At 38.0% G+C, this 23,486-nt stretch overlaps 2 protein-coding genes across 3 annotated transcripts; one reads left to right on the top strand and one right to left on the bottom strand.

Annotated features, from left to right (window-relative positions):
- Window positions 1-10,956: 10,956 nt before the first annotated feature.
- LOC311294067 (uncharacterized protein) lies at window positions 10,957-13,678 on the top strand. 2 transcript variants are annotated; one of them, XM_084414721.1, is made up of 4 exons: window positions 10,957-11,140; window positions 11,752-11,946; window positions 12,256-12,354; window positions 12,561-13,678. In XM_084414721.1, exons 3-4 carry the CDS (start codon window positions 12,305-12,307, stop codon window positions 13,528-13,530), a joined length of 1,020 nt encoding a protein of 339 aa, XP_084270847.1. In that variant the 5' UTR covers window positions 10,957-11,140; window positions 11,752-11,946; window positions 12,256-12,304; the 3' UTR covers window positions 13,531-13,678. The 2 variants fall into 2 exon arrangements, with proteins under 2 accessions (XP_084270847.1, XP_084270846.1); XM_084414720.1 differs by having other exon boundaries at window positions 10,958-11,140; window positions 12,278-12,354.
- Window positions 13,679-13,813: 135 nt separating this feature from the next.
- On the bottom strand, window positions 13,814-16,026 carry LOC311294066 (uncharacterized protein). Its single transcript, XM_084414719.1, has 3 exons — window positions 15,405-16,026; window positions 15,133-15,268; window positions 13,814-14,676 (listed from the first exon to the last, which is right to left on the bottom strand). Exons 1-3 carry the CDS (start codon window positions 15,986-15,988, stop codon window positions 13,924-13,926), a joined length of 1,473 nt encoding a protein of 490 aa, XP_084270845.1. The 5' UTR covers window positions 15,989-16,026; the 3' UTR covers window positions 13,814-13,923.
- Between the last annotated feature and the right edge of the window lie 7,460 nt (window positions 16,027-23,486).

The following is a 23,486-nucleotide window of genomic DNA, read 5'->3' as shown; positions in this document are numbered from 1 at the left end:
GAAAACATGAGAAACAAGCCAATCTCCTGCTCTTAAGAAAGGTATAACTTTCAGTGATTTACAATATTTTAAAGGAGTCATAACCTAGTATTACCTTGGATACCCACGCTCTATTATAGTCTTTCAGGCCCTTCTAAAAAAGAAAAGTGGGAAAAAAGTGGAAAAAAAATAAACACAGAGCTCCTCTGACCCTTCTTTCTGAAGGCATTATTGTCTCGCGAGATCTGATGCGATATTTTGGCTGTCGTGGACGGTCATTGTAATAATGCAAATGAGGGGCGCGTTGATTGGTGGCAGGAAGGAGGGGGGTTGACACCGCAGGTAACGCTTCAGCATATCATTCCAAAATGAAAAAACATTTCCATGTTGATTCTGGCAGTCAACAACAGAGCAACTCACGTGTGCACCACGTTTCTGCATCTTTCATGGTCGAGTGCGTACTTCGAATCGGAATTCAGTAATGGCGGCGCTCGACTGAATATGAGGGGGAGAGGGGCAGGGCGGGCTTCCTGCAGCATAGGTCTGCGGTATCCATATATGGTATATATGGTTAATTTCAGAAATTAACATCACGTATTTGAGTGCGCGTGCACGTGGGCTGGTTGACGAACCCAGGGGTAAACAAACGCTTCACTTTTAAATATCGGCTTCCTGGCCAGTGTATAATCGTTAGGCAATCATAACATACATTTTTTCTCGTGGCAAAATGAAAATTACAGGTCATGACTCCTTTAAGGGAAAGCTGAGGATCATGATTACATGTATATATATGATGCCTTTTAAGTAATGTTTTGAATTTAAAAGCATTTTGCAGTTTCCCCCCATTAACAAACGTATTGGTTGATACAGAGAGCAAGGACTGCCAAGCTAAAGAAAAAAAAAAACAATATCACTTCTGCACGCACTTATCCATTTGTTAGCTTTGTGTAAAAAACAGATCAAATTTTGAACTGAAATTGTAGTCAGGTTTTTACAGTAGAGTGTTGGCGCTTGCAACGCCAAGGTCATGGGTTCGATGGTCATGGGTTCCCAGGGAAAGCAAGAACTGATAAGAATGTACATGTGTACCTTGAAATGCAATGTAAGTCGCTTTGGATAAAAGTGTCTGTCAAATGCATAAATGTAAATGTATCCCAATCGTGAAGAATAGCTGAGAGCCCAAATGCTGCCACAGATGTTTCTACTTGTGCTGAAGATGCAGAACATGATTAATCTCCACAGATGGGAAATCACAGTTTGTTGTGTATGCTAACTTATAAAGACAGGCATTTAAGAAAAGACTTGAGGGCTGTCACGATATCAGATATTTCACACCATGGTTCTCGTGGCCAAAAGAATTCACGGTAACGATATATCAATAGAAATCTTGAAGAAAAAAAATTTTTTTTCAGTCAAATTCATCTTTGCTGTGTTTATTTTGTGTTTTGCTTTCTTTTGTTGGCCAATGAATCACACCATTGCATACAACAATTACAACAATTGATGTTATTGATTTGACACCCAAATGCAAGAAATGGCATACCCAAATTAAAATACAGTTCATGAAGCCTTTGGACTTCAAACATTGTAAACTCATTTGAAAGAAAAAAATTGGCAGCTTGTTGTCATATCATCAGAATTAATTAAATCAATGATCAATTCTGAGATTTATGTAAGATTTTTAAGATTATGTGATTTCATTGAGGAAACAAATGCTAACCATTTTTAGCTAAGCACAACGTCAAAATAAATGTTTTGACAATAACAGCATTACTCCAAAATCGCGGTATAGCGTCAGTCGAGTGATTGAAATATCTTCATTCTGTAAACTGATGTGGCTTGTCACAGAATGAGGCAGAAATTATATTATTTTAAAGTATTCTATACAGAGATAAAGGCTATGTCGATTAGCATTGCATTATAAATGTATATTATCCTTATGGCTTAAAGAACACAGAAAAACCATATACTGTCACAATGGTGTGTTAATTCTATTTGTTTAATCAGTCAAACTCTATCTGCATTTTATTTAGCTGCAGTGATAGCTGGATGTCTTTGTCCATATTAGGGATTTCATGGAACGTCAAAAGATTAATACTTCTATGGGTCTCACTTGTGGACTTTCTGCGCGAGGATGGTGTCAAGTATGAATGAAACAAATTACATGTGGGAGTTTAGCGTTCCATAATGCTCATATTGGCCTATTTTGGGTAAAAAATACAACAAAATATTCCTCTCTAAAGATATATAAAGTTTTTATCCAAATGAGCACACTTTTGGATTAAACGCCTCAAGGGATGTAAATATAACAAAACACAGAAAGGCATCATCAGTTAACAGGTTAATGTAACATTTCCCGTTTCAAAACTAGCAATATAACTGCAGCTTACTCTCTGTATAGTGACGAAATCCGCAGAATGATGGACGCGCTGGTTGGTGAACAGGTTGCTATTTGCTAGTATTGCCTACTTTTGCACTCACTGTTGATCGGCAAGTCCTGTAGACTGGGATGTCTAACGAGTCATTTTCTCTGAATCCAAAAAACTCCCATAGCTTACTTCTCTGGAGTGTGGGTAGAGACTCTCCTCTGTCTTATCAACATGATTTTGCACGGCAGTAGTAACTGTGCATGCTGCGTCTTTTGCTTTATGACACAGATGGCAGTGTTAAAGCTGGGGTAGGTAAGAATGGTCTAAAAAACTTATTTTTCAAATTTGTTTAAACTTTATGTATATATCAAGACATAATTAAAATGTAAGTATTCTGAAAAAGAAAGTATAAAAATCGAGTGTATGTAGACCTCTAACGACTGTTTTAAAGACAGCTCATTATTTCCATTCAGTCCACCCTCTCCCTTCTGGGGTCCTTCCAAAGCCACGCCCCCAAAACACATGAACGCGCGACTCCGACAGCTGAGCTGGAAGACGCATTATTTACCCGAGACGAGCGGAGAGGAAGGAGCGCAGTGCATGTAGCATCATGTCAGAATCACATGTAATAAAAAAATCGAACTTTATCATTATGAATATAAACAAATAAGATGTATTTTAGTAGCCTACTCACTATCAAGCTATCATATCGATATTGGTAAAGTTTAAAATATATATTTTTTGATTCGCTAACGAGCTAGTTATAACTATAAGGCAAAGCTAAAAACAGGTTGCATTGATACACGTTTTTCCATTTCCATTAGTTGCACTGTGATGAAGATGAATTTCGTGTAAGATTCATAACATATAACGTTAGGCCTACTAGCTGTTAAACATGTATTTTGTTATGTAAAGTTCCCCCCACAGCGGAGCCTGCCGTGAACGCGCAGGCTAGTAAACATGCAGGGTCACCGATGACGACGGATAAGGTCGCTAGATATAAGGTTAGCAGGTTTCAATTGTTGCTTTGCACAGTGCGTGACATTTTATCTGTATGTTATGCGGCTAGAGTTTTAACACTGAGTCAATGGGCTCCGACGGGCTTGTTTATCGTCATCGGTCTTTTTCCGTTTACCTGTCTTTGTTGTATGAGCAGGTTCCACTCGAGAAATTGGCAGTTTTGGTTGTTTGTCCGCCATTAGCACAGCTGCTCGGCACACCGGCAATCTTGATTTTGAATGACGGTACGCGCTGTGCAAGAGAGGGGCGATCAGCGTGTACGCAAACTTGATTGACACTGCTAAGACACTCCTCCTGGCTCTGAAGGCATCTGATTGGTTCTTTACATTCGCACCGAATGGCAGTGATTGGTCAGAGTTTTTACTGTCCTGCAGCTGCTACAGAGGTCTGATTGTTTTCATTCTTTTTTCTGAACACATAATGTATTGACTACTCTCAGGATGGAAGGACCATTTCACCCAGTATAAAAAAAAGTGTTTCTGAACAGGATTACCTACTATAGCTTTAAGGTGCAATACCACTACCTATTGTACTTTGGGATGTCAACCAGGTACTGGTGCTGAATTATGTGTCGGATTATCATATGTGTACTATTCATTCTAATGATTATTATTGCAGAGTATTACGGTTATCGCCAATAACGTTATATTGTCACACCCTTAATTAACACGATATTAATATTTCATGCTTTGAATACCACGGTTATCGTCAATACCGGTATATCGCGACAACCCTACTTCTTTGTATCCCAAAACATTCGCATTTAGCTCTTGGTGAGACGATTTTCACAGGAGACAATCAATATATTCTAGAAAAGGAACGTCCAGTACTCATACATGCTTAATTGACTATGTTAAAATATTACTATGTTGATATATTACTGTTTTTGTGAAGCGTCCTTGAGCTTGGGAAAGGCGCTATAACATATTTATTGTTATTTACGGCACTACAAAAGACCAATTAAAGCAGATTTGATGGAGCTTTTAAAGAGATCCGCTACCTCTGTCTCTCTCCTTCTCTAACTTATTGGAGCATGAACTGCCTTGCTTCACCTGCTAAAGTCATTAATGACCTGTAGATTAGTTCCACATGTAAAATTGCTCCGGTGCACAATGTCAGGTCCCATAAAAGTAGAACGTTGGGCAAGAAACCATGTGAGAAAGTGATGTAATATTTAAAGGCTTTGGGTTACAGTGCATTTGAAAGCATGAAAGTGATGACCCATTTTAAATAAATAAAACATTGGATGAAAAGAAATATTTTGCAGATGGCCACAAGCAAGTGTTTACATGCATGTGTTCATTTATATCCAATAGTAAGAAACGGACTGTTTCTCTTAGGAGCATTTTGGCTCATGATTTATAAAGACCCACTCACAAATAAATCATTTGCACCAGTGTATCAGCTATAGCACTATGGGCTGGACCCTGAATAGTTGCATATGCACTTGATAGTCATGGTTGGATGGTGGGTCCAACTATGCATGCTCATGCAGGCCCCCCTCTGTGCACATACACACACACACTGGATCAGCTCCAGCAGGATGAGTCATGGCCTGGTGTGTGGGTGTCCAATGTGGAGTCAGCGCGACTATACCGGGAACTCAGTTTAGGGTCTGAAACCACAGCCACCCCAAACTCCCTTGGATCCACCCCTAAACCTCCTAAAATGCAACATATTCACAGACACAAACATTATGAAACTGCTAGGCTATTGAAGAGTGGCTTCAAATCCACTAAATTTGTGTTAGCTCAAAAGGATACCAGTTCATCAAACAGAATGAACTGGAAAAACCAGACAAAAACACAGTTTATCAGAGTTCTCATACATGCTGTATTTCAGATAAATTACTTTTGGAGAGTTGATTCAGACCTTCGCTTGCCAGCGGGGCCAACATCCAATTAACTCCATGAAACTATTAGATGTTTCTCTGTTCAGACCCGATGGACACAATAGCACTGATGTTAACATTACAGAAATACCATCACTGGCACCAGCTCAAACAATTTAAGAATAAAACCAACAATGGTTTTGTGTAGCATTTTACAATAAAATTCAATTACGTATTATTATTATTATTATAAGGCAATATGTATTCTGAACTAACAATAAACAACAATTTTTGCAGCATTTATTATTTTAGGTTAATGTTAATTTATAAATATATGATGCACTATTAATTTATTAAATTTGAAACGTTAAATATGTACAGTATACAGGTATGTAGAAATTAGCATTAACCAAGATTAATAAATGCTTTAAAAGAATTGTTCATTGTTACTTCATGATACCAAATGCATTAACTAATGTTATGAATTATAAATGAATTGAGTCTTATTGTAGAATTTTCCCTAAAGTGTTACTTTTGGTATTCTGGTGAAAAGATCAAACAGTTGTAACACTCAACTTGATGCCATCAATTGAATTTCTGTTTGGTTTGGCATGCTGAGGTTTAGAAAATGTGGTCTTGCTTTTAAAAACATTTCCTCCTGTAGCCTGCAAAAATAATCAACAAGAGACAGGAATATTATCTCAAAATAAACATCAAACAATTTCCTTAAAGGGTTAGTTCACCCAAAAATGAAAATTATGTCATTAATGACTCACCCTCATGTCGTTCCAAGCCCGTAAGACCTCCGTTCATCTTCGGAACACAGTTTAAGATATTTTAGATTTAGTCCGAGAGCTTTCTGTCCCTCCATTGAAAATGTATGTACGGTATACTGTCCATGTCCAAAAAGGTAATAAAGACATCATCAAAGTAGTCCATGTGACTACAGTGGCTCAATCTTAAGTTTATCAAGCGACGAGAATACTTTTTGTGCGCAAAAAGTAAACAAAAATAACGACTTTATTCCACTATTAATTTCCTTCTCTCTGGGCCTCGAGTGAGTTCACGTAGTGTAATAGCGTAGCGCGTCTGTGTTGTATGTCACACGTAGGCTCACTATTGGCCGACGCTGGTCATGTGTGTGATGCGTGTGACGCATACTAACCCTTTAAGCTGGAACTTACTGAGATTGTGTGTACAGTACAGACTAAGACAGGGGTCTTAGATACACAGACGCACTGCTATAAGCATGTAAGATATGCTGCTGCTGTATAAATAGAAAGACATAAATCCCCTAGCAGATCTAGATAGGTGGAGCTGGGGGAGGTGGAGGGTTTCAGAGGAACTCTGATAGCATGCTAGCAGACTAGCTGGGACTAATTTAAAGCAAATAATGAACCAGATTATTTAAATGTTGATCAAGTAATCTCGTTGGCTGCATGATTATCAGAGGCCAATCAGTTTGTGCCATGTGATAATGTGATTGCTTGCAGATTGCATGTAAAGGACCAGTCAGCCTGCGTCCTCTAGAGTTTCATGACTGATCTAGATTTGCTTTGTTCTTAAAAAAAAATATGAAAAAAATTTAAGTGTACGAGTCTGAACATCAATAATTATAACTTTAATCGCTTTGCAATGTACTTTACAGTTTCAAAAGCTAGGGCCAGTAAGATTTTTCTTTAAAGATGCATTAAAGTGATCACAAGTAAAGACTTAATTATTTCAAATAAATGCTGTTCTTTTGAACTTTTCATTCATCAAAAATTCAACTTTGCCATTATAGGAATAAAATACATTTTAAAATATATTAAAATAGCAAAAATATATTTCAAATTATAATAATATTTTCACAATATTAGTGTTTTTAAAGTATTTTTTATTAAAACCGACCCCACAGTTTTGAATGGGAGTGTAAACATCATAATAAAATATGCAAATACATTAATATGGCACCATACACATGCTATTATAACCCAGGCTTGAAATGCATCGCTTGCATGTTAGATGTTTTTCTTATGATCAGTCTCTCTATCCACCCAGGGGTTCTAAGATATTGAGCCCTGTAGAGGTTTCTTGAGTAGCGTGATGTGAGGGTTTTGAATGTTTCTCTGTTAATTTGACAGAGGAAATAGAACCCCACCCATGCAGTGTTTTATAGAGAGCCAAACTGGCTTTTGCTGGAATAAATTTCTCGGCTGGAACCATCTCAACAAAACCAGACTCTCTCTTTCCAAGCAGCTCCACCATCCATGTAAAATCCACCATCCCACAGAAAAGTTACATTTAATTTCAGTAAATGGGCCAAATTACCCTTCATCCTAATGTATTTGCCAAATGATAAGCACAGGACATTTTGAGAAACTGTGCTAAATAATTCAAGACTGTATATGTAATATATGTATATGCAATTTCATGTAATTTCAAATACTGTTCTGTATGATACATAGGTTTCTTTGGCTTCTTGGCTTTAGCTTTAGTTAGTTGCTAAGATCATTAAACCTTAGTCTGTCTAAATATACCTGTACTTCCTGTTATTCTGTATACAATGCCAGAAAACCCAACAGTAACAAATACAATCTATAGTACCATAGAAAAAGAGCACACATGATCAAGGAACATGACCCAATAACAAAGCAGTGCAGTCTGTTGGTGATTAGCGTCCCTGTGTCAACTGCAGGGGCCGGTCAGTCTAAAGGCATGATTAGATCCCTATTGTCTAGCCAGCTTTATTCTGCCAAGGGCCAGGCTTTTTTGAGGGGCATGGCTACAAAACTGATAAAAGTTATGGCTGTAGGAGCTCTAAAATCAGAAAAATGAGAAACTGCAATTTATCCCATCTATTGGATAGTGATTCACTAATCAAAACAAGAGACGGAGAAGCAAAAGATAGAGAGTCATAACAATCATTCAGACTTATATCTGAATATGCTTAAGTGTGTGTATTGTAAATGTCAAAACAGTCCTGTAACAGTAAGACCTCATAAGATATGTTTTTGGACAGGTTCTTGAGCCTGTGTCTTGTCTGGACAGCATCAAAGTAGTCACTGGCTCTCTTTATCTAGCAATAATTCTCGATCATCTAAGACTTGCTGCAGGGTCTCATTGTGCAGTTTGAATGAATTCCAAAAAAAAAAAATAGCACTTGTGTTATATGAACAGAAAGATACGGAACAGAATTTCTGGACTAAAGTAAATTGCCACAATAGCTTTAATGTAGCTGAAAATTTGTGGTCAGTAATAAAAATAAATAAAAAAATAAAAGAAATGTATACTCTTTATTCAGCAAGGATATGCTGTTCTTTTTAACTTTCTATTCATCAAAGAATCCTGACATTTTTTTGATCAGTTTCCACAAAAATATTAAAAGAAAAATAAGCTACTCAACTGTTTTAAACATTGATAATAATAATTATTAGCACCAAATCAGCATATTAGAATGATTTCTGAAGGATCATGTGAAACTGAAGACTGGAGAAATGATGCTGAAAATGCAGCTTTTCTATACAGGAATAAAATACATTTAAGATTAAATATTATATTAAAATAAAAAACAGTTGTTTTAAATTGTGATAATTTCATAATAATTCTATTTCATATATTTACATTAAGTTTTTTTTTTATCGAATAAATGCAGCCTTGGTGAAATGCAGCCTCATAAAAGACTTACCAACCTCAAACGTTTGTCACATTATTATTGGTTGATCTTCTTAATTGTTCACAGGTGTTTCCTGTTAGTCATTAGTGTATATATAGCCCTCATGTTTCCATTGTATCTTGTCTAGTTTGGTTTGTGTGACCGCTGTTGGTGACTCATGTCACCAAGTCAAATTCACGTTTTTGTGATGGTGTGTCTGTGTCTGTGTCTGTGTCTGTGTCTGTGTCTGTGTCTGTGTCTGTGTCTGTGTCTGTGTCTGTGTCTGTGTCTGTGTCTGTGTCTGTGTCTGTGTCTGTGTCTGTGTCTGTGTCTGTGTCTGTGTCCGTGCCAGGTGTCCGTGTACGTGTCGGGGCTGGTGCTGGTGTCCGTGCCTATGTAGTGTTTTATTTTTATACATTAAAGTCTGTCCCATCTTTAATTTATTTGTAATTGGTGAAGTAATTGGCAATGTCATTTTGTAAAGAAAAACTAAGCGTCCGCACACATATGCATTCAAACACGCCTATAGACTAAACACGTAATACGCATGTGCATGTCGTCACTGTTTTCACAGATTCGCGTTTTTGATGTTTACACAGGTGTAACGGTTTATAACATATCGCTTTCAAAACTCTTTTTTTTTTTTTATATATATACATTGAAACCTACTTCAAAGTTTGCGTTCTCAGGCCACCAAAAAGCCATCATGTAAATGAACAGCCAGAACGCATTAAAAGTTTTCTGTTTTCAGTTGAAAACAGTGTCGTGTAAGCAGGCCCAAAGGAAATAACTAATGATTTTTACAACGGAAATGAATCAATTAAAAACTTACTTAAGCTAGACAATGACTTTATTCTAGAGCTGCTGTACAGCCATTAAAGGAATGTTTGTAGAGACTTTTTAAAGCAGAGAAGAGATAAGTGTATTTACACTGGGATCACAATCTCAGGAGACAATGTATCATGTGCTCAAATGTTTATTACAACTGGCTCACAAGGTGCTCCCTATGACCAGTCCATCCATCTGACACTGTTGTTTTAAATAAGATCTTTGTGTTACTCATGGGAACTGCAGTCTTAACTTCAGTGGTTGCACAATAATAAACATAAGAAAGTGACAGGTTTAAAGGGTAGGTGCACCTCTGAAGACATGTAAAGCATGTAAAAACCCAAATGCACTAGGTAGCATTTAAACTCTATAATTACAAAAAGTTCAAGGAATTTATGAACTACCACAATAAAAAAAATAGGCCTACTGAAAAGAATCTGTAATGCAAACTTGACTCTGACTAACAGTGGATTCTGGAATATTTTAAACTTTAAGTACGCACACAAGGCGCATTGGTGCCATGTCGGAATTACAATCATTACGAGATTCTGACTTGGAAAAAAGCATTTATGTCCTTGTAAACTTAATTTTTCGAAGAACTCCAACTTGTACCACCTGAAAGGTCTATCATCATTGTGGAAACACTCAATGTCAAATTCAGCAGTAAAATTCTGTTAAATACAAAGTTCTGTCATGAAACTCTAGATGGTGCAGGCTAATAGGTCCTTAGCTCAACCTGCTTGCTTGCAATCACATCGTTATCTGGGCACAGCTGATTGGATCCTGCTGTATCAGTAGCCAATGAGCTCACGTACTCAACCTTCGAATCCTCGGTTGGCAGCATTTGCCTTAGTAGTGCAGGATGCTTTCAGAAACCCTCCACCTTCCCCAACTACCTGTATAGATCTGCTACAGGTAATTCATGTACGCTATATTGTACAGCAGCAGCATGTCTTACTTGCTCTCAGCAGTGTGTTGTGTATGTATTGGCAGTAGCAAGTCCCGTACTTGCTCTGCAGCAGCAATAACAGCAGCAGCGTAGCAGGTCTATTCCACCATGACCAAACATCAACATTGTCATACCCATTACCATGCCAAACACTCCGAGAGTAGTCATGACAGAACTGCAGTTTTGTTTACTAAATCCTATCATTTACTATTTTTATGTCTAAATAATGCAAGATTAATCTGAAAACAAATGATAGACATAAAATACAGTTTAAAGTACCTATAGTTAAATAACTAATGTGTAATGTCCTGCTAATACGCTACTTGCACACCTACTTCCGCGTTCTTCTCAATAGGGCTCAGTCACTTCCGGTTTAGCAATGGCTACGTTCTACTCCCGCTGTCTCCAAGATCTCCCACGGATTAACGTTACTGACGTGCATCGTATTTGCAAAACAACCAAAGCTCCATCCAGCAAGCTGGAGAAAGGCTTTAAATTATACGCAGCCTCGTATATACACGGTTACGAAGGTAAGCAACATTTAATGTTAATCAGCTTTCAGTGCTAACTGTTAGCTAAATGTAAACAAACAGGAATGCCTTAATTGTTTGCATAATATGTGCTTGTGTTATTGCTTTCAGTATCAAATAAAGACAGGCTGTCAGGGGAAGTCTGCGTTAGAGCCTTGTGTTACAGGTCAATGAGGAAGAATGAGGCACCACACAATTTAATAGTATGCTAGAGACATAGGGGTTCACCGTTCTCCAAAACCAGTTCAGGTGTTCAAGTGTGTTCCGATGTGTTCATTTTCTTGTTCAGGTGTTCAAGTGTGTTCAAATGCCTTAATGTGTGTTCTGAATTGTTCATGTGTGTTCCGATGTGTTCATTTTCTTGAAGTATTACAAATAACAAGGAGGTTTTGCAGAAGAATCAGAATGTTGTCAGTCTGAATTTGAAATCCATATTTCTTTAGATACCTGTGTGGTTCCAGTATGAAGTATTGCATAAATCCAGAGTAGCCACAGTGTATTCTGCTCCTACAAAGCCCACCTTGGTTATTGTTCTACTAAATTTAACATGCTACTAACTTAGACTTTATTAGCAAGAAGTACAAGTTAATAATTATATTTTTTTTTTTTAGGTTGGACTCAGGGATGTTTCACCTGTGGTGCTAACACACAGCAAGTGTTCATGTGTGGCAGGCACTGCTTTGTGCAATCACACGGTTGCCTTGCTGTTTCAGACTGCCCATTATTCCCAGCTTAATTTATCTGTTGTACCCCCTGTGCTTAGCTGCACTGAAAGAGAACAATCCTGGCATAAACCACGAACAATGGTAATTTAACATCAGAAATTTAGCCTTATTTATAAGAAAGTATAATCACAATATGTGGCATTGCTTGTGAAATTTAGACTAAAATCTCAGTGTAATTTTGACATCAGGAGCATCAAAGTTCAATTTCAACCATTTATTTCACCATGATTTCAATATTTGACATGATCTTATTCAGTTCATATTAAAGATATCAAGGTTACATTTTCACAGTATGTTCTTTACATTATGCAGGGTAATTTTATGTAGAAACTGAATTCTTTTAAAAGTGCATTTTAAGTTTATAGTTTCAGCTTTGTTCTTCTCTCTAAGATTATTTACACTTGTCTGTCAGGGCGTGAAACCAGGCCCCATCAATGCCATGGTCATCACAAAACCTGTAGCAAATCGTTCTGCACAAGGTGGATTGAGGTAAGTTCAGCAACCACATTTTTTTTGTTACAAGGATGCTGAGAACAAAGATACTTTGCTGCATTTCATTGCAAGGCTTTATGCTATTAAAGTGTTTAAGCATTTAAAATAATACATAAAAATTGTAAAAAACTATAGAAATAGTAATTAAAGCAATAACAAATGTAATGTTATCAACAATAATACAGCTAAACATGTTCCTACAGAACTGGACTCTACAGAGGGATGGTGGGCCCTTTACCAGATTCATGCATGTTTAGAGTTGAGGAGGCATACGCAGAATACAGCCCTGAGGACAAGCCACTTGTTACCACCATGAACATGTCACCTGACAAGCCACTTGTTGAAAGTGCATTCGGGTTGGTCCAGGAAGGAAGCGTATTGTCTTACCAGCAGCCTGTCTTAACATCACGGTACATCACACTACACGATGCCCCATCAACTCCACCTTTGCCTCTTGAAGGATATTATCTTGCTCCATCTAAATGCATGTTTGTTTGCACTGAGGAGGAGCTCTTACACCTTCAAAGTCTAAACACACCATTAGATACGGCTCAGAAAATTGAAGAGGCAACACGCGAGCAAAGCTCTTGTCCTGACTGGCATCAGCTTCGCAGATCAAGAGTAACCGCTTCCAGGTTTCGGGAGATATGCCATGTCAGAGGCCTAAGCTCTGCAGAGTCCCTTGCAGAGCGAATCATCAGAGGAACCCGACAGACAGCAGAGATGAGAAGAGGTGCTGAAATGGAGTCAGAGGTAACAGTGGAATACAGCAAGTTGAAAAATGTGAACTACTCACCCTGTGGTTTAATCATCCATCCTAATGCTCCCTGGCTTGGTGCATCCCCTGATGGCGTAGTTTTCGATCCCACTGACAATCCTCAGTTTGGACTTGTTGAAATTAAATGTCCTAATGTCAAAAACATTGTTGACTGCAAATATTTGCAAATGGACCATGGATTTCTCACCCTGAAAAAGAGCCATGCCTACTATTACCAAGTGCAGGGACAACTACTGGTCTCAGGAATGCAGTGGTGTGATTTCATGGTGTGGGCCCAGGAGGATTATTTTGTCCAGCGTATCTACAGTGACACTTCAGTGCACAAAGTTATCAGAGAGAAGGTGGATTATTTTTACTTTTACACATACATGCCAAAATACCTGTCAATGAAATAACTGGATTATTTTGTCCAGCGCATCTACAGTAAATACTTACTGTATGAAATAGTCAATGCAATAACTGAAATTTTAAAGAAGTCAGAGAAATTAGATAAATCTGTAAAACAGCACTCAAACATGTTATTAAATGTTAAATGTTTTATTTGTACAATGTCTGTTTCTTATGTTCAATTCCATTTTCTGATATGTACAATGTTAGTTTAATTTACAGTAAATTCTATTTATCTTGCTTGTCATAACAATTTGTTCTTAAAATAAACATAGACTGAGTTAACATTTATTGAGTTAACATTTATTGAGAATGGCAATGAAACATTAACAGTTAGAGTAAGTCATAAATATGGAATAGCATTCCAGTAGTTAAAATAAAAAGTAATCTAAGATTTGATTTCATTTGATCCATGTCTTAACTAATGCCTTGTTTTGATAATTTGACAACAGACATGCAACTGTAAAAAGTTGATTAATGTTAACACTGTGGGAAAGTGTGATGACACCATCAAAAAGTTTGTTTTGTTTGATCCTCCTGATGACCCGTTCCACGTGCACACGCAGTCTCGCTATTGCCTGCGTTTCTTTCACCTGATGTGCAGGCATCTGCTTTCCCCTGGACAGAAATGGTGGACAGTACACTTTGCAATTGACACAGTCACTAATCAGAAAGCCTTTATCAACCATAACTGCCATGTCTTCTGTCAGTCTTTTTGTTATCCCACACTGTTTAAAGATCTCCCTGTCACTCACTGACCCAGCATAAAGCTGAGAGACGAATGTCACTGGACCATGAGGAGCTATTCCAATGAGGCCTTTCATTGTGCAGTGAGACTTGTAATTTGAGTACATTTCACTTTGGAGAAGTGGTGAGGATGGTGTTTGACATCTGATCTCAGTGCAGTCAATGATGACCTGTGTGTCTGGGAAATCAGAGAAGTCTTCAGGGAGGTTAGATTTTACATCAGCTGCTGAAAGCCACACACACACTGATCCCAGCAGCGTATAGAGGTAGTTTGTCCATGTTGCAATTATTCTGCTCACTGTGGAAGGATGCATATGGAAAAGGTGTGCCAGGACTCTCTCCTTTAATCCAACTGACAGGTAGACAAGGAAAAGAAAAAACTCATCGATTGGTTGCAGCAGCTGTCTCTGGAAAGGTAAAAAAAAAAAATGCATGAAAGTTAAGTTTGTATAAGAACATATTAAAGTCAAAGTCAGCTTTATTGTTAATTCTGCCACATGTACAGGACATACAGAAAATTGAAATTGCGTTACTCTCAGACCCTTGGTGGATAACATTAAATACATAAAGTAGAATTTTAAAAATACAAAGAAAAATATGAATAAATACAATTATACATATAATATAAAAAAACAAATGCAATATTGCGAGAGTGCAAACCAGACAGAGTAGTGCAAATGCAGACATACTGTATAGTGCAAATAGAGCTTGTAAGTATGATAAAGTGATAGAGAGCAGCCCTGTAACAGACAAGAGTCTTATGAGGTAGACTAAGAGTTGTATATATAGATAACACATTGTAAATACTACCCTGTTCTGTGTTCTGTAAATGTAGTCAGGCTTACTGTGTGAATATAACCTACCTCTGATGGTGGCAGTACACGTATGATGTCTTCCTGCTTTCTAGCAGCAGATTTAGCCCTGGACACACGGATGATTTTGTGTATGGATGGCTCGATTAGCCACCAGAATGACATCAGGTGACGGTAGCTGGGGAACCTATAAGCAGAAGTGTTACTGAATACATTTACAAATTGTTGACATGTTTCCGTGTTAGTAATGCAGGTACATGCATCTAAAACTGAGTATATGTAATCACATCTAATCGTAAAATTCTACCAATCTTTAGACCTACCTTGTGTAAAATCTGATGTCCTCATCTGAGCCGGCAAACCGTTCCAATCCAAAATCACGCTGAACGTGTAGCTCTTGTAGCTGTTTGTTCAGCTCCTCCACTTCATTAGAAAGTTCTTCTATTTTAGCACATGCTAGGTCTAAAAATGAAGACTCAGGAGTGCTACAGTAGTCATGATCCATCGTTACATCCATGGGTATGGGTTCGACGGATACCACTTCAGCAGGCCTCTCTCTCCTCTCCCACACACTGGACCGCGATGCTTTAACGGCGTAATCATTCCAGGCAAAAAGCACTGGCACAGCGCCAGTTACTAACTTTTTTCGTGCCTGTGGTGTTTGCGGTTCAATAATCTGATCACTGCTAAAATGTTTACTGCAAACCTTAGAATTGCTGGTAGGACAAAAATCGTCTCGGCGTATGTTCACAAGCCACCGTTTTCTAAGGTCCACATCTGAAGGAAAACTGTGAAAACTTAAAGTTCCGTTGAACTTTGCAGAAGATGTACACAGCGGAACACAACAGTGTACGTTGTATACCTTTTGCTGTCTCTGAAATCTATAAACACACTTTTTTCTTAACATTTTCCTCCAAACTCCAAAACAATGGCCGACAAACGACAAATGGCCGACAAACCGGAACTCAGCGAGCCCTATTACTTCAAAGCGGAACTACGTAACGAGTCTGCGTGCAAGTAGCGTATTAGGCAAAATACATTAAATAAGTTTATTGATAAAGCACTTGCATAAAAGCTTGTTTACTTGTTGTATTGGGCAGCTCTTTGGTCTTGGCCATGTTAGTAGTTGGATTCTTACTGATTGTATGGGGTGGACAGGTGTCTTTATGCAGCTAACGACCTCAAACAGGTGCATCTAATTTAGGATAATAAATGGAGTGGAGGTGGACATTTTAAAGGCAGACTAACAGGTCTTTGAGGGTCAGAATTCTAGCTGATAGACAGGTGTTCAAATACTTATTTGCAGCTGTATCATACAAATAAATAGTTGAACACCTGTCTATCAGCTAGAATTCTGACCCTCAAAGACCTGTTAGTCTGCCTTTAAAATGTCCACCTCCACTCCATTTATTATCCTAAATTAGATGCACCTGTTTGAGGTCATTAGCTGCATAAAGACACCTGTCCACCCCATACAATCAGTAAGAATCCAACTACTAACATGGCCAAGACCAAAGAGCTGTCCAAAGACACTAGAGACAAAATTGTACACCTCCACAAGGCTGGAAAGGGCTACGGGGAAATTGCCAAGCAGCTTGGTGAAAAAAGGTCCACTGTTGGAGCAATCATTAGAAAATGGAAGAAGCTAAACATGACTGTCAGTCTCCCTCGGACTGGGGCTCCATGCAAGATCTCACCTCATGGGGTCTCAAGGATCCTAAAGGTGAGAAATCAGCCCAGAACTACACGGGAGGAGCTGGTCAATGACCTGAAAAGAGCTGGGGCCACCGTTTCCAAGGTTACTGTTGGTAATACACTAAGACGTCATGGTTTGAAATCATGCATGGCACGGTAGGTTCCCCTGCTTAAACCAGCACATGTCAAGGCCCGTCTTAAGTTTGCCAATGACCATTTGGATGATCCAGAGGAGTCATGGGAGAAAGTCATGTGGTCAGATGAGACCAAAATAGAACTTTTTGGTCATAATTCCACTAAACATGTTTGGAGGAAGAAGAATGATGAGTACCATCCCAAGAACACCATCCCTACTGTGAAGCATGGGGGTGGTAGCATCATGCTTTGGGGGTGTTTTTCTGCACATGGGACAGGGCGACTGCACTGTATTAAGGAGAGGATGACCGGGGCCATGTATTGCAAGATTTTGGGGAACAACCTCCTTCCCTCAGTTAGAGCATTGAAGATGGGTCGAGGCTGGGTCTTCCAGCATGACAATGACCCGAAGCACACAGCCAGGATAACCAAGGAGTGGCTCTGTAAGAAGCATATCAAGGTTCTGGCGTGGCCTAGCCAGTCTCCAGGCCTAAATCCAATAGAGAATCTTTGGAGGGAGCTCAAACTCTGTGTTTCTCAGCGACAGCCCAGAAACCTGACTGATCTAGAGAAGATCTGTGTGGAGGAGTGGGCCAAAATCCCTCCTGCAGTGTGTGCAAACCTGGTGAAAAACTACAGGAAACGTTTGACCTCTGTAATTGCAAACAAAGGCTATTGTACCAAATATTAACATTGATTTTCTCAGGTGTTCAAATACTTATTTGCAGCTGTATCATACAAATAAATAGTTAAAAAAATCATACATTGTGATTTCTGGATTTTTTTTTTTAGATTATGTCTCTCACAGTGGACATGCACCTACGATGACAATTTCAGACCCCTCCATGATTTCTAAGTGGGAGAACTTGCAAAATAGCAGGGTGTTCAAATACTTATTTTCCTCACTGTATCTACACCATCCTCTGCACTTCATTTCCCAGCATCCCTTCTGGTCCCCACCTGCACGTCATCTCCAAACACACACACCTGCACGTCATCATCACCCTCATCACTGCCACTACAAATGCACACTCCTCACCACAGTTCATTGTCTGATCTCGTTTGTTCTCCGTCTCCAGTCATCTCCCTGTCTCCAGTGTCTTCCTTTCCTCTGTGTCTCCACCAAGATCACCATTTGGACTCTCCATTACTTGCTCACCTTATCACGTCACCTTTATTCAATAAATATCACTATTCACCATCGTTCTTCTTCTCCTGTGTCTCCATACCGTAACAAACGCACCTACAATTCCTGCCACTTGTTGTACGCATACTTTTCCGATGAAGCTTAAGCAAAGTTTTACACACAAATCCTCTAGAATTACCTTTTATGACTTGGATGGATTTGATCTAAATCTCAAATTTAAAAGTTTTTATTCTTCCCAAAAACTTTAATTCGTTGAGGTGAGGACAGTACAAGGTGTTCCTTTGTGTTTTGTAAATTAGAGTGAGGTAGCTGAAGAGATGGTTAAGAGACCCGCTGTGACAGCGGCAGTGGACATTGAAGAAAGTATGTTTGTTTGTTTTTTGTTTCCATTGAGTGTCAAGAACTGCATGAGGTGATGTAGTGAGTCTGGACAATGACGTGTTCGAAGGTCTGACCAGCTGGAAATGGGTACGTAAGACACAAAGATAGACACACAACGGATAAACACACGCCTCGGTGTCTGATCTTTCCATGGCAGAGAACAGGCTTTGAAAGGCTATCCAGTGTCACTGAGAATTTAACAAAAGTAAGAGGGAGGGTGCAAGAATGATGCAACAGAAGACTCAGAACAACTCAGCTCACAACGCATCAGTCTGAGTTTCTGTTCAAAGCGCCAAACGCACAAGGAACTGCTTTAAAGTTTGCCTGGAGTACAAAAGGCGCTAGGGCAAACCCCCCAGGAGATTGGAAGTCAGCACACCCCCTCAGCTCAACTTAATATTCATGGACATCATGCATTCAGCTTTCCAACAGATCGAGCAAACTCAAGTCTTATGGCCATTCATAAGGTTTACAATTTGGCATTTACCATTGCTTGGCAAGGTTTAATTGGCGAAATCCAGTCATTCTAATAGGAATCCACGCAATCAGGAATTCTGCATGAGGGCAAAAAAGTTCCCAGCGCAAATTTCGCTCATGTTCAGGTTGGTCACGCAAATTCACTGCACTAACCAAGAGAAATCTGCTTGGTTTGAAAGAGACATCAGTGTAAGTGCTTCAAAAAGACTGGACCTGTTTTTGGGTGCAATTTAAAAAAAATATATTATTTCACTAATGCGGCCGCATGTTTAACCACTTAAATAACTTGTGGAGCGCTCTTGGAGTATGCCTTTATTTGTCATTTTGAAAGGATGGAAATATAGCACCAAATATAGAATAACCCCTTAATGGAATAAATCAATAAAAATGAAAGAGAATACATTACAGTTTGTCTGTTCTTTGTACCGAAAACTGAGCATTAAAAATCTGAGATCTCGCATGAAATTGGGATTTCTATTCCCAAAAATGTCATATTGAGATCACAAGAAAAACATTGTATCTAAGGACTTCTGTTGCAGTGTATTGCAAAGAAAAAAACAGTGGAATATATAAATACTAATGGTTACATCATTTGCAAATGTATTTCATATGAGATTCCTGTTGTAAAGTCATCAATTTACTGTGTGGCATTGTCTATGGTCAAGGAAAGTTTCAAGTGTCCAACACATCAATTTCAAGGTTGCTGTTAGTTTTAAACTGGGCCAAGGACTGACATCTGTCTCAAAAACTATTTATCCATTTGAGAAAGAAAAGTGAATGACCCTGGTAATATCGTTTATTATCAATGTGGGTGTGTTTGAATTGTGTCAGTGGGTAACCTACAGACAGCCAAATCACGTACCGCTTGCGCACATAGCGCATGCAGTAATACACAAGGCCATAACAGCTGCCAAAAGGCACATGGTTAGTGTTTCAAGAAGGCACATTTGATTCATTTTTCCACTCTTTTTCGGTCATGTGACCTTCAGGCAGCTCTTGTTGACTCCCTTATTCTCATGCACATGCTCGCATGCACACTCAATCGCTCTCCTCCTCTCTTTCTTTATCTCGCTCTTGAGCAACATTGCCACTTCAACTCCGACCTTTCTGATGATGTCATCTTCTCAATCATTACCAGATTGTTCTTTGGCTGGGCTGGAGCAGACACTCAAAGGGAGAGGGGTCTTTCATATGTGATGGGCTGTTACTTTCTTCTTGTCAACTTTAGTTTGATGAGTCCGCCGGGGATTCACAACACATATATCCACAACCTTCGACCCTAAACTCAATATACGTACCATCTACAACAGACCCTTGCAGTTCTAATGCACAATCACACAAACATACACAAACCTGGATATAGAAAGTATTTTGTCTTATGTTGCAGAAAAAGACTAATTTATTTGATTCATTTATATATTCTACCATTTAAAAATGTAGGGTCGGTATGATTTTTTAAGAGAGTAAAAAATGTTTTTTTAAAAAGTGTCTTAAGCTCGCCAAGGCTGCATTTATTTGAACAAAAATATTGTGAAATATTACAATATAAAATAACCATTAAATTGTCTTTACTGTCACTTTTGGTGTATTATTAATATTAAAATTCTATATTAGTTAAAAAATTCTTATCTTTTTAAAGTCTTAAACCGTTATCTTAAATTTTAATTATTGAATTTAAATTATTATAAACTAATCTCATAGATGTTTGCGCTTAAAACAATAATAAAAAAGAGAGAAAATAAATAAACTTAATTCAAAACATTATTTAAAACAAAAATGCCTCGTACTCAATTTAGCATCTTTCTGATAAAACAAGTTTTATATATATATATATATATATAGATAGATAGATAGATAGATAGATTTTTTTATATATACTTTTACCAACACGCAATATTCATGTAATAGCTCCATGTAGCTTTACACCAACATATGTTTGTGCAACATCTGAGCTAAATCGGCTCAAATATTCCCCAAAGCCAGTATTCAACATGTCCAAGATGGTCTCCATCAAATCCAAAATACACCCTTCTGATCATACCCATATGTCTGTCCAAAGCCTAAGGGCACCAAGAAGCTTCTTCAGATCCACTACACAGTGCATGTGTGCCTTGGTCTTCCTTTATTTTCTCTTTATGTTCTCTTTCACCACATCCACTTTAATTTGAGATCAGTCATACTCTCTCCCTCTCTCTCTCCCTCTCTCTCTCCCTCTCCCTCTCTCTCGCTCTCTCCTACCCTTTCCCTTCTCACGTCCATCCACATTCTGTAAAGCTGTGTGAGAGAGTCATGGGAAGGAAAAGCATCTGGATCTTCTCAAGTACTCCTTCAGCGTCCTCTCACTAATCAAAGCTATTAAAACAAAGACTATGTGGCTTAAGTGAAGTGGAGGATTTGGGATATTGGGGTTGTTTGAATCAACAGTAATATATGTGTACAAAACAGAGTAATGCTCTGTGGCAATTTATTAGATACATGTTACATGATCAACAAGGGAATATGAGCCATGACAATTGTATTAGGAGGATGGAGCTAGTTTCTCACATACATTATATGTACATCTGTGGGCATTTTTAGACATTAGATGTACATAAAGATTTAAAGCCATAGTTCACTTTACATCATTCTAAACCTGCATGAATATTCTCTGCGGAACAAAGAATACATTTTTGAAATTTCCAAAACAAGAAATTGGACCCCACTGACTTTTAATGTTTGGAACAACATGTGGGTGAGTACATGACTAATTTTTTTTTTTTTTTTTGGTGAACTACTTAAAACCTTTGGCATGAAGATTTGCAGCTGTCCATGTGAGAAATATTATTTTCCCAGTCAAAATGGAATCAGATACTGTCTCAGCAGCTGTCAGAAATCCCTGTTAAATAGATTCTGACCTACTGACAAGCTCATTTGTGACAAAATTTGAACTTGCAGATACAAGTATACAAAAGAATCATGAAAATGTAGATTTCTAAAATTCAAACAAGTCATTTGTTCATCGGACTGGCAAGTGAGCTCAAAGATAAGGTAGGCGATTTTCAGAGAGGCTAGCAATAACCAGCTAGCTTTGAAAGCATAAGATAAGATCATTACAATAATAATGAACAAACAACTTAAAGAGCACTGACCTGTATCACCCGACTGCCGCAGATTCATTTCAGCGCTGGTAGTGTTGCCATTGAAATTAGTGACATGACATTTTAGCACATTATGTGGACTGCCTCTGGTTTTAATAATGTTGTTCTGCTTTTAGAGATAAAGAAATAAAACTCCTCAAGATAACCAATTCTCCGGCCTTAATTGTGGTCATGGTCTATCATGGTTGATATAACATTTATAAAAGAAGAACACTGTTTATAAGAGGCTTATTATTCTTTTTAACAAATACAGCAGCCTGAGGACAGAGTTGAGTACATTGAAATTAGATAAAAGCTTCAAATTACCTTCTTAATAAGGAGACTACTTAAACCTGTTTAGATTAAAAAAAAAAAAATCATATTTTTAATCCTCACTATAATGCATATTTTGATTAGATAATAATCAAATGTTCCAAGTTGAATAGAGAGCATTGTACGTAATATGTGAGTACTGTACATGGAAACAGGCCCCTTCAGCACAGTCTCCATGTTCATCTGGCAAATAGACATAATTAATATGGGATGTTACTAAAAAGAAAAACAGGGTATTTATATAATTATTAATTATAGATGCTCATGTTGACTTTGACTTAGTGTCCCAAGAGAAAATTAAAACAGGATGACAATATTTACTTTATAATGTTTACATTATGTTCTAACAATTGAAAGAGTGTTTCACTTACAATTGTGAGCCAGCGGGAGCTCAGACATTAAAAAATGTCTGGCATGTTTATAGTAAAAGTTTTTTCTCGGTGTGACATCACAAGTGTCTGGTTATTCTTGTTTTTTGTTTGTTTGTTTGTTTGTTTTATTTTATTTGGTTGCATAAAAAACTGCACCTGGGATTTCATACAATTGCAGCATCACGTGCTATAGAAAGAAGTATTTGTAACATTCAATAACAAAAATAATTAGCTGATTTATCAGAAATATTCTCACACACATTATGAATCCAACAAATGCTTCTTTCACCAGTTAAGATGCTTCCCAAAATGAATGTACCCCTTACACTAGCTGTGTAAAACAGACCTAATACCCTAATGCTTTACATACATTTTTTTAAATATGCTAAATATGTTCTGTGAATTCAATTTCAAATAGAATGCAAAAATCTCGATGTTCATTTAACTGTCCCTTCTTCCACTTCTATAACTGCCTCCAATGCAAGTGTTCATCACAGAAACAGCTTCATCGCTTCACCCCAGAGTGAGGATAATCGGGAAAGCTTCCAAATTCTGAAGTGGAAGAGCTTGGCAGATAGGCCTGAGGCATCATGTTTAATACAGAACCCTTAGTCCTCCATTACTACTCTCGGTTCAGAACGAAAACTACAATGTGGTGGTGTTTTTGCTCAGACTCCATTGCCAAGAATGTACACACTTTTCCAGATTATAATAGGCTCAGAGAGACTGTAGCTACACAGTGCTATTTGT

This window comes from Rutilus rutilus, assembly GCF_951802725.1.
Source record: "Rutilus rutilus genome assembly, chromosome: 7".
Lineage (NCBI taxonomy): Eukaryota > Metazoa > Chordata > Actinopteri > Cypriniformes > Leuciscidae > Rutilus > Rutilus rutilus.
This window is presented reverse-complemented; position numbering and strand designations above follow the sequence as displayed.

What these genes read in the sequence shown, in the direction of transcription:
- LOC311294067 (XM_084414720.1), top strand. An exon ending in TCTGCACAAGGTGGATTGAG is followed by an intron (nt 12,355 to 12,560) that starts GTAAGTTCAGCA and finishes ATGTTCCTACAG; the next exon opens with AACTGGACTCTACAGAGGGA.
- LOC311294066 (XM_084414719.1), bottom strand. Translation starts at nt 15,988, where the DNA reads ATGTTAAGAAAAAAGTGTGTTTATAGATTTCAGAGACAGCAAAAGGTA. An exon ending in GACATCAGATTTTACACAAG is followed by an intron (nt 15,269 to 15,404) that starts GTAGGTCTAAAG and finishes TTCTGCTTATAG; the next exon opens with GTTCCCCAGCTACCGTCACC. An exon ending in GTGTACTGCCACCATCAGAG is followed by an intron (nt 14,677 to 15,132) that starts GTAGGTTATATT and finishes TTACCTTTCCAG; the next exon opens with AGACAGCTGCTGCAACCAAT.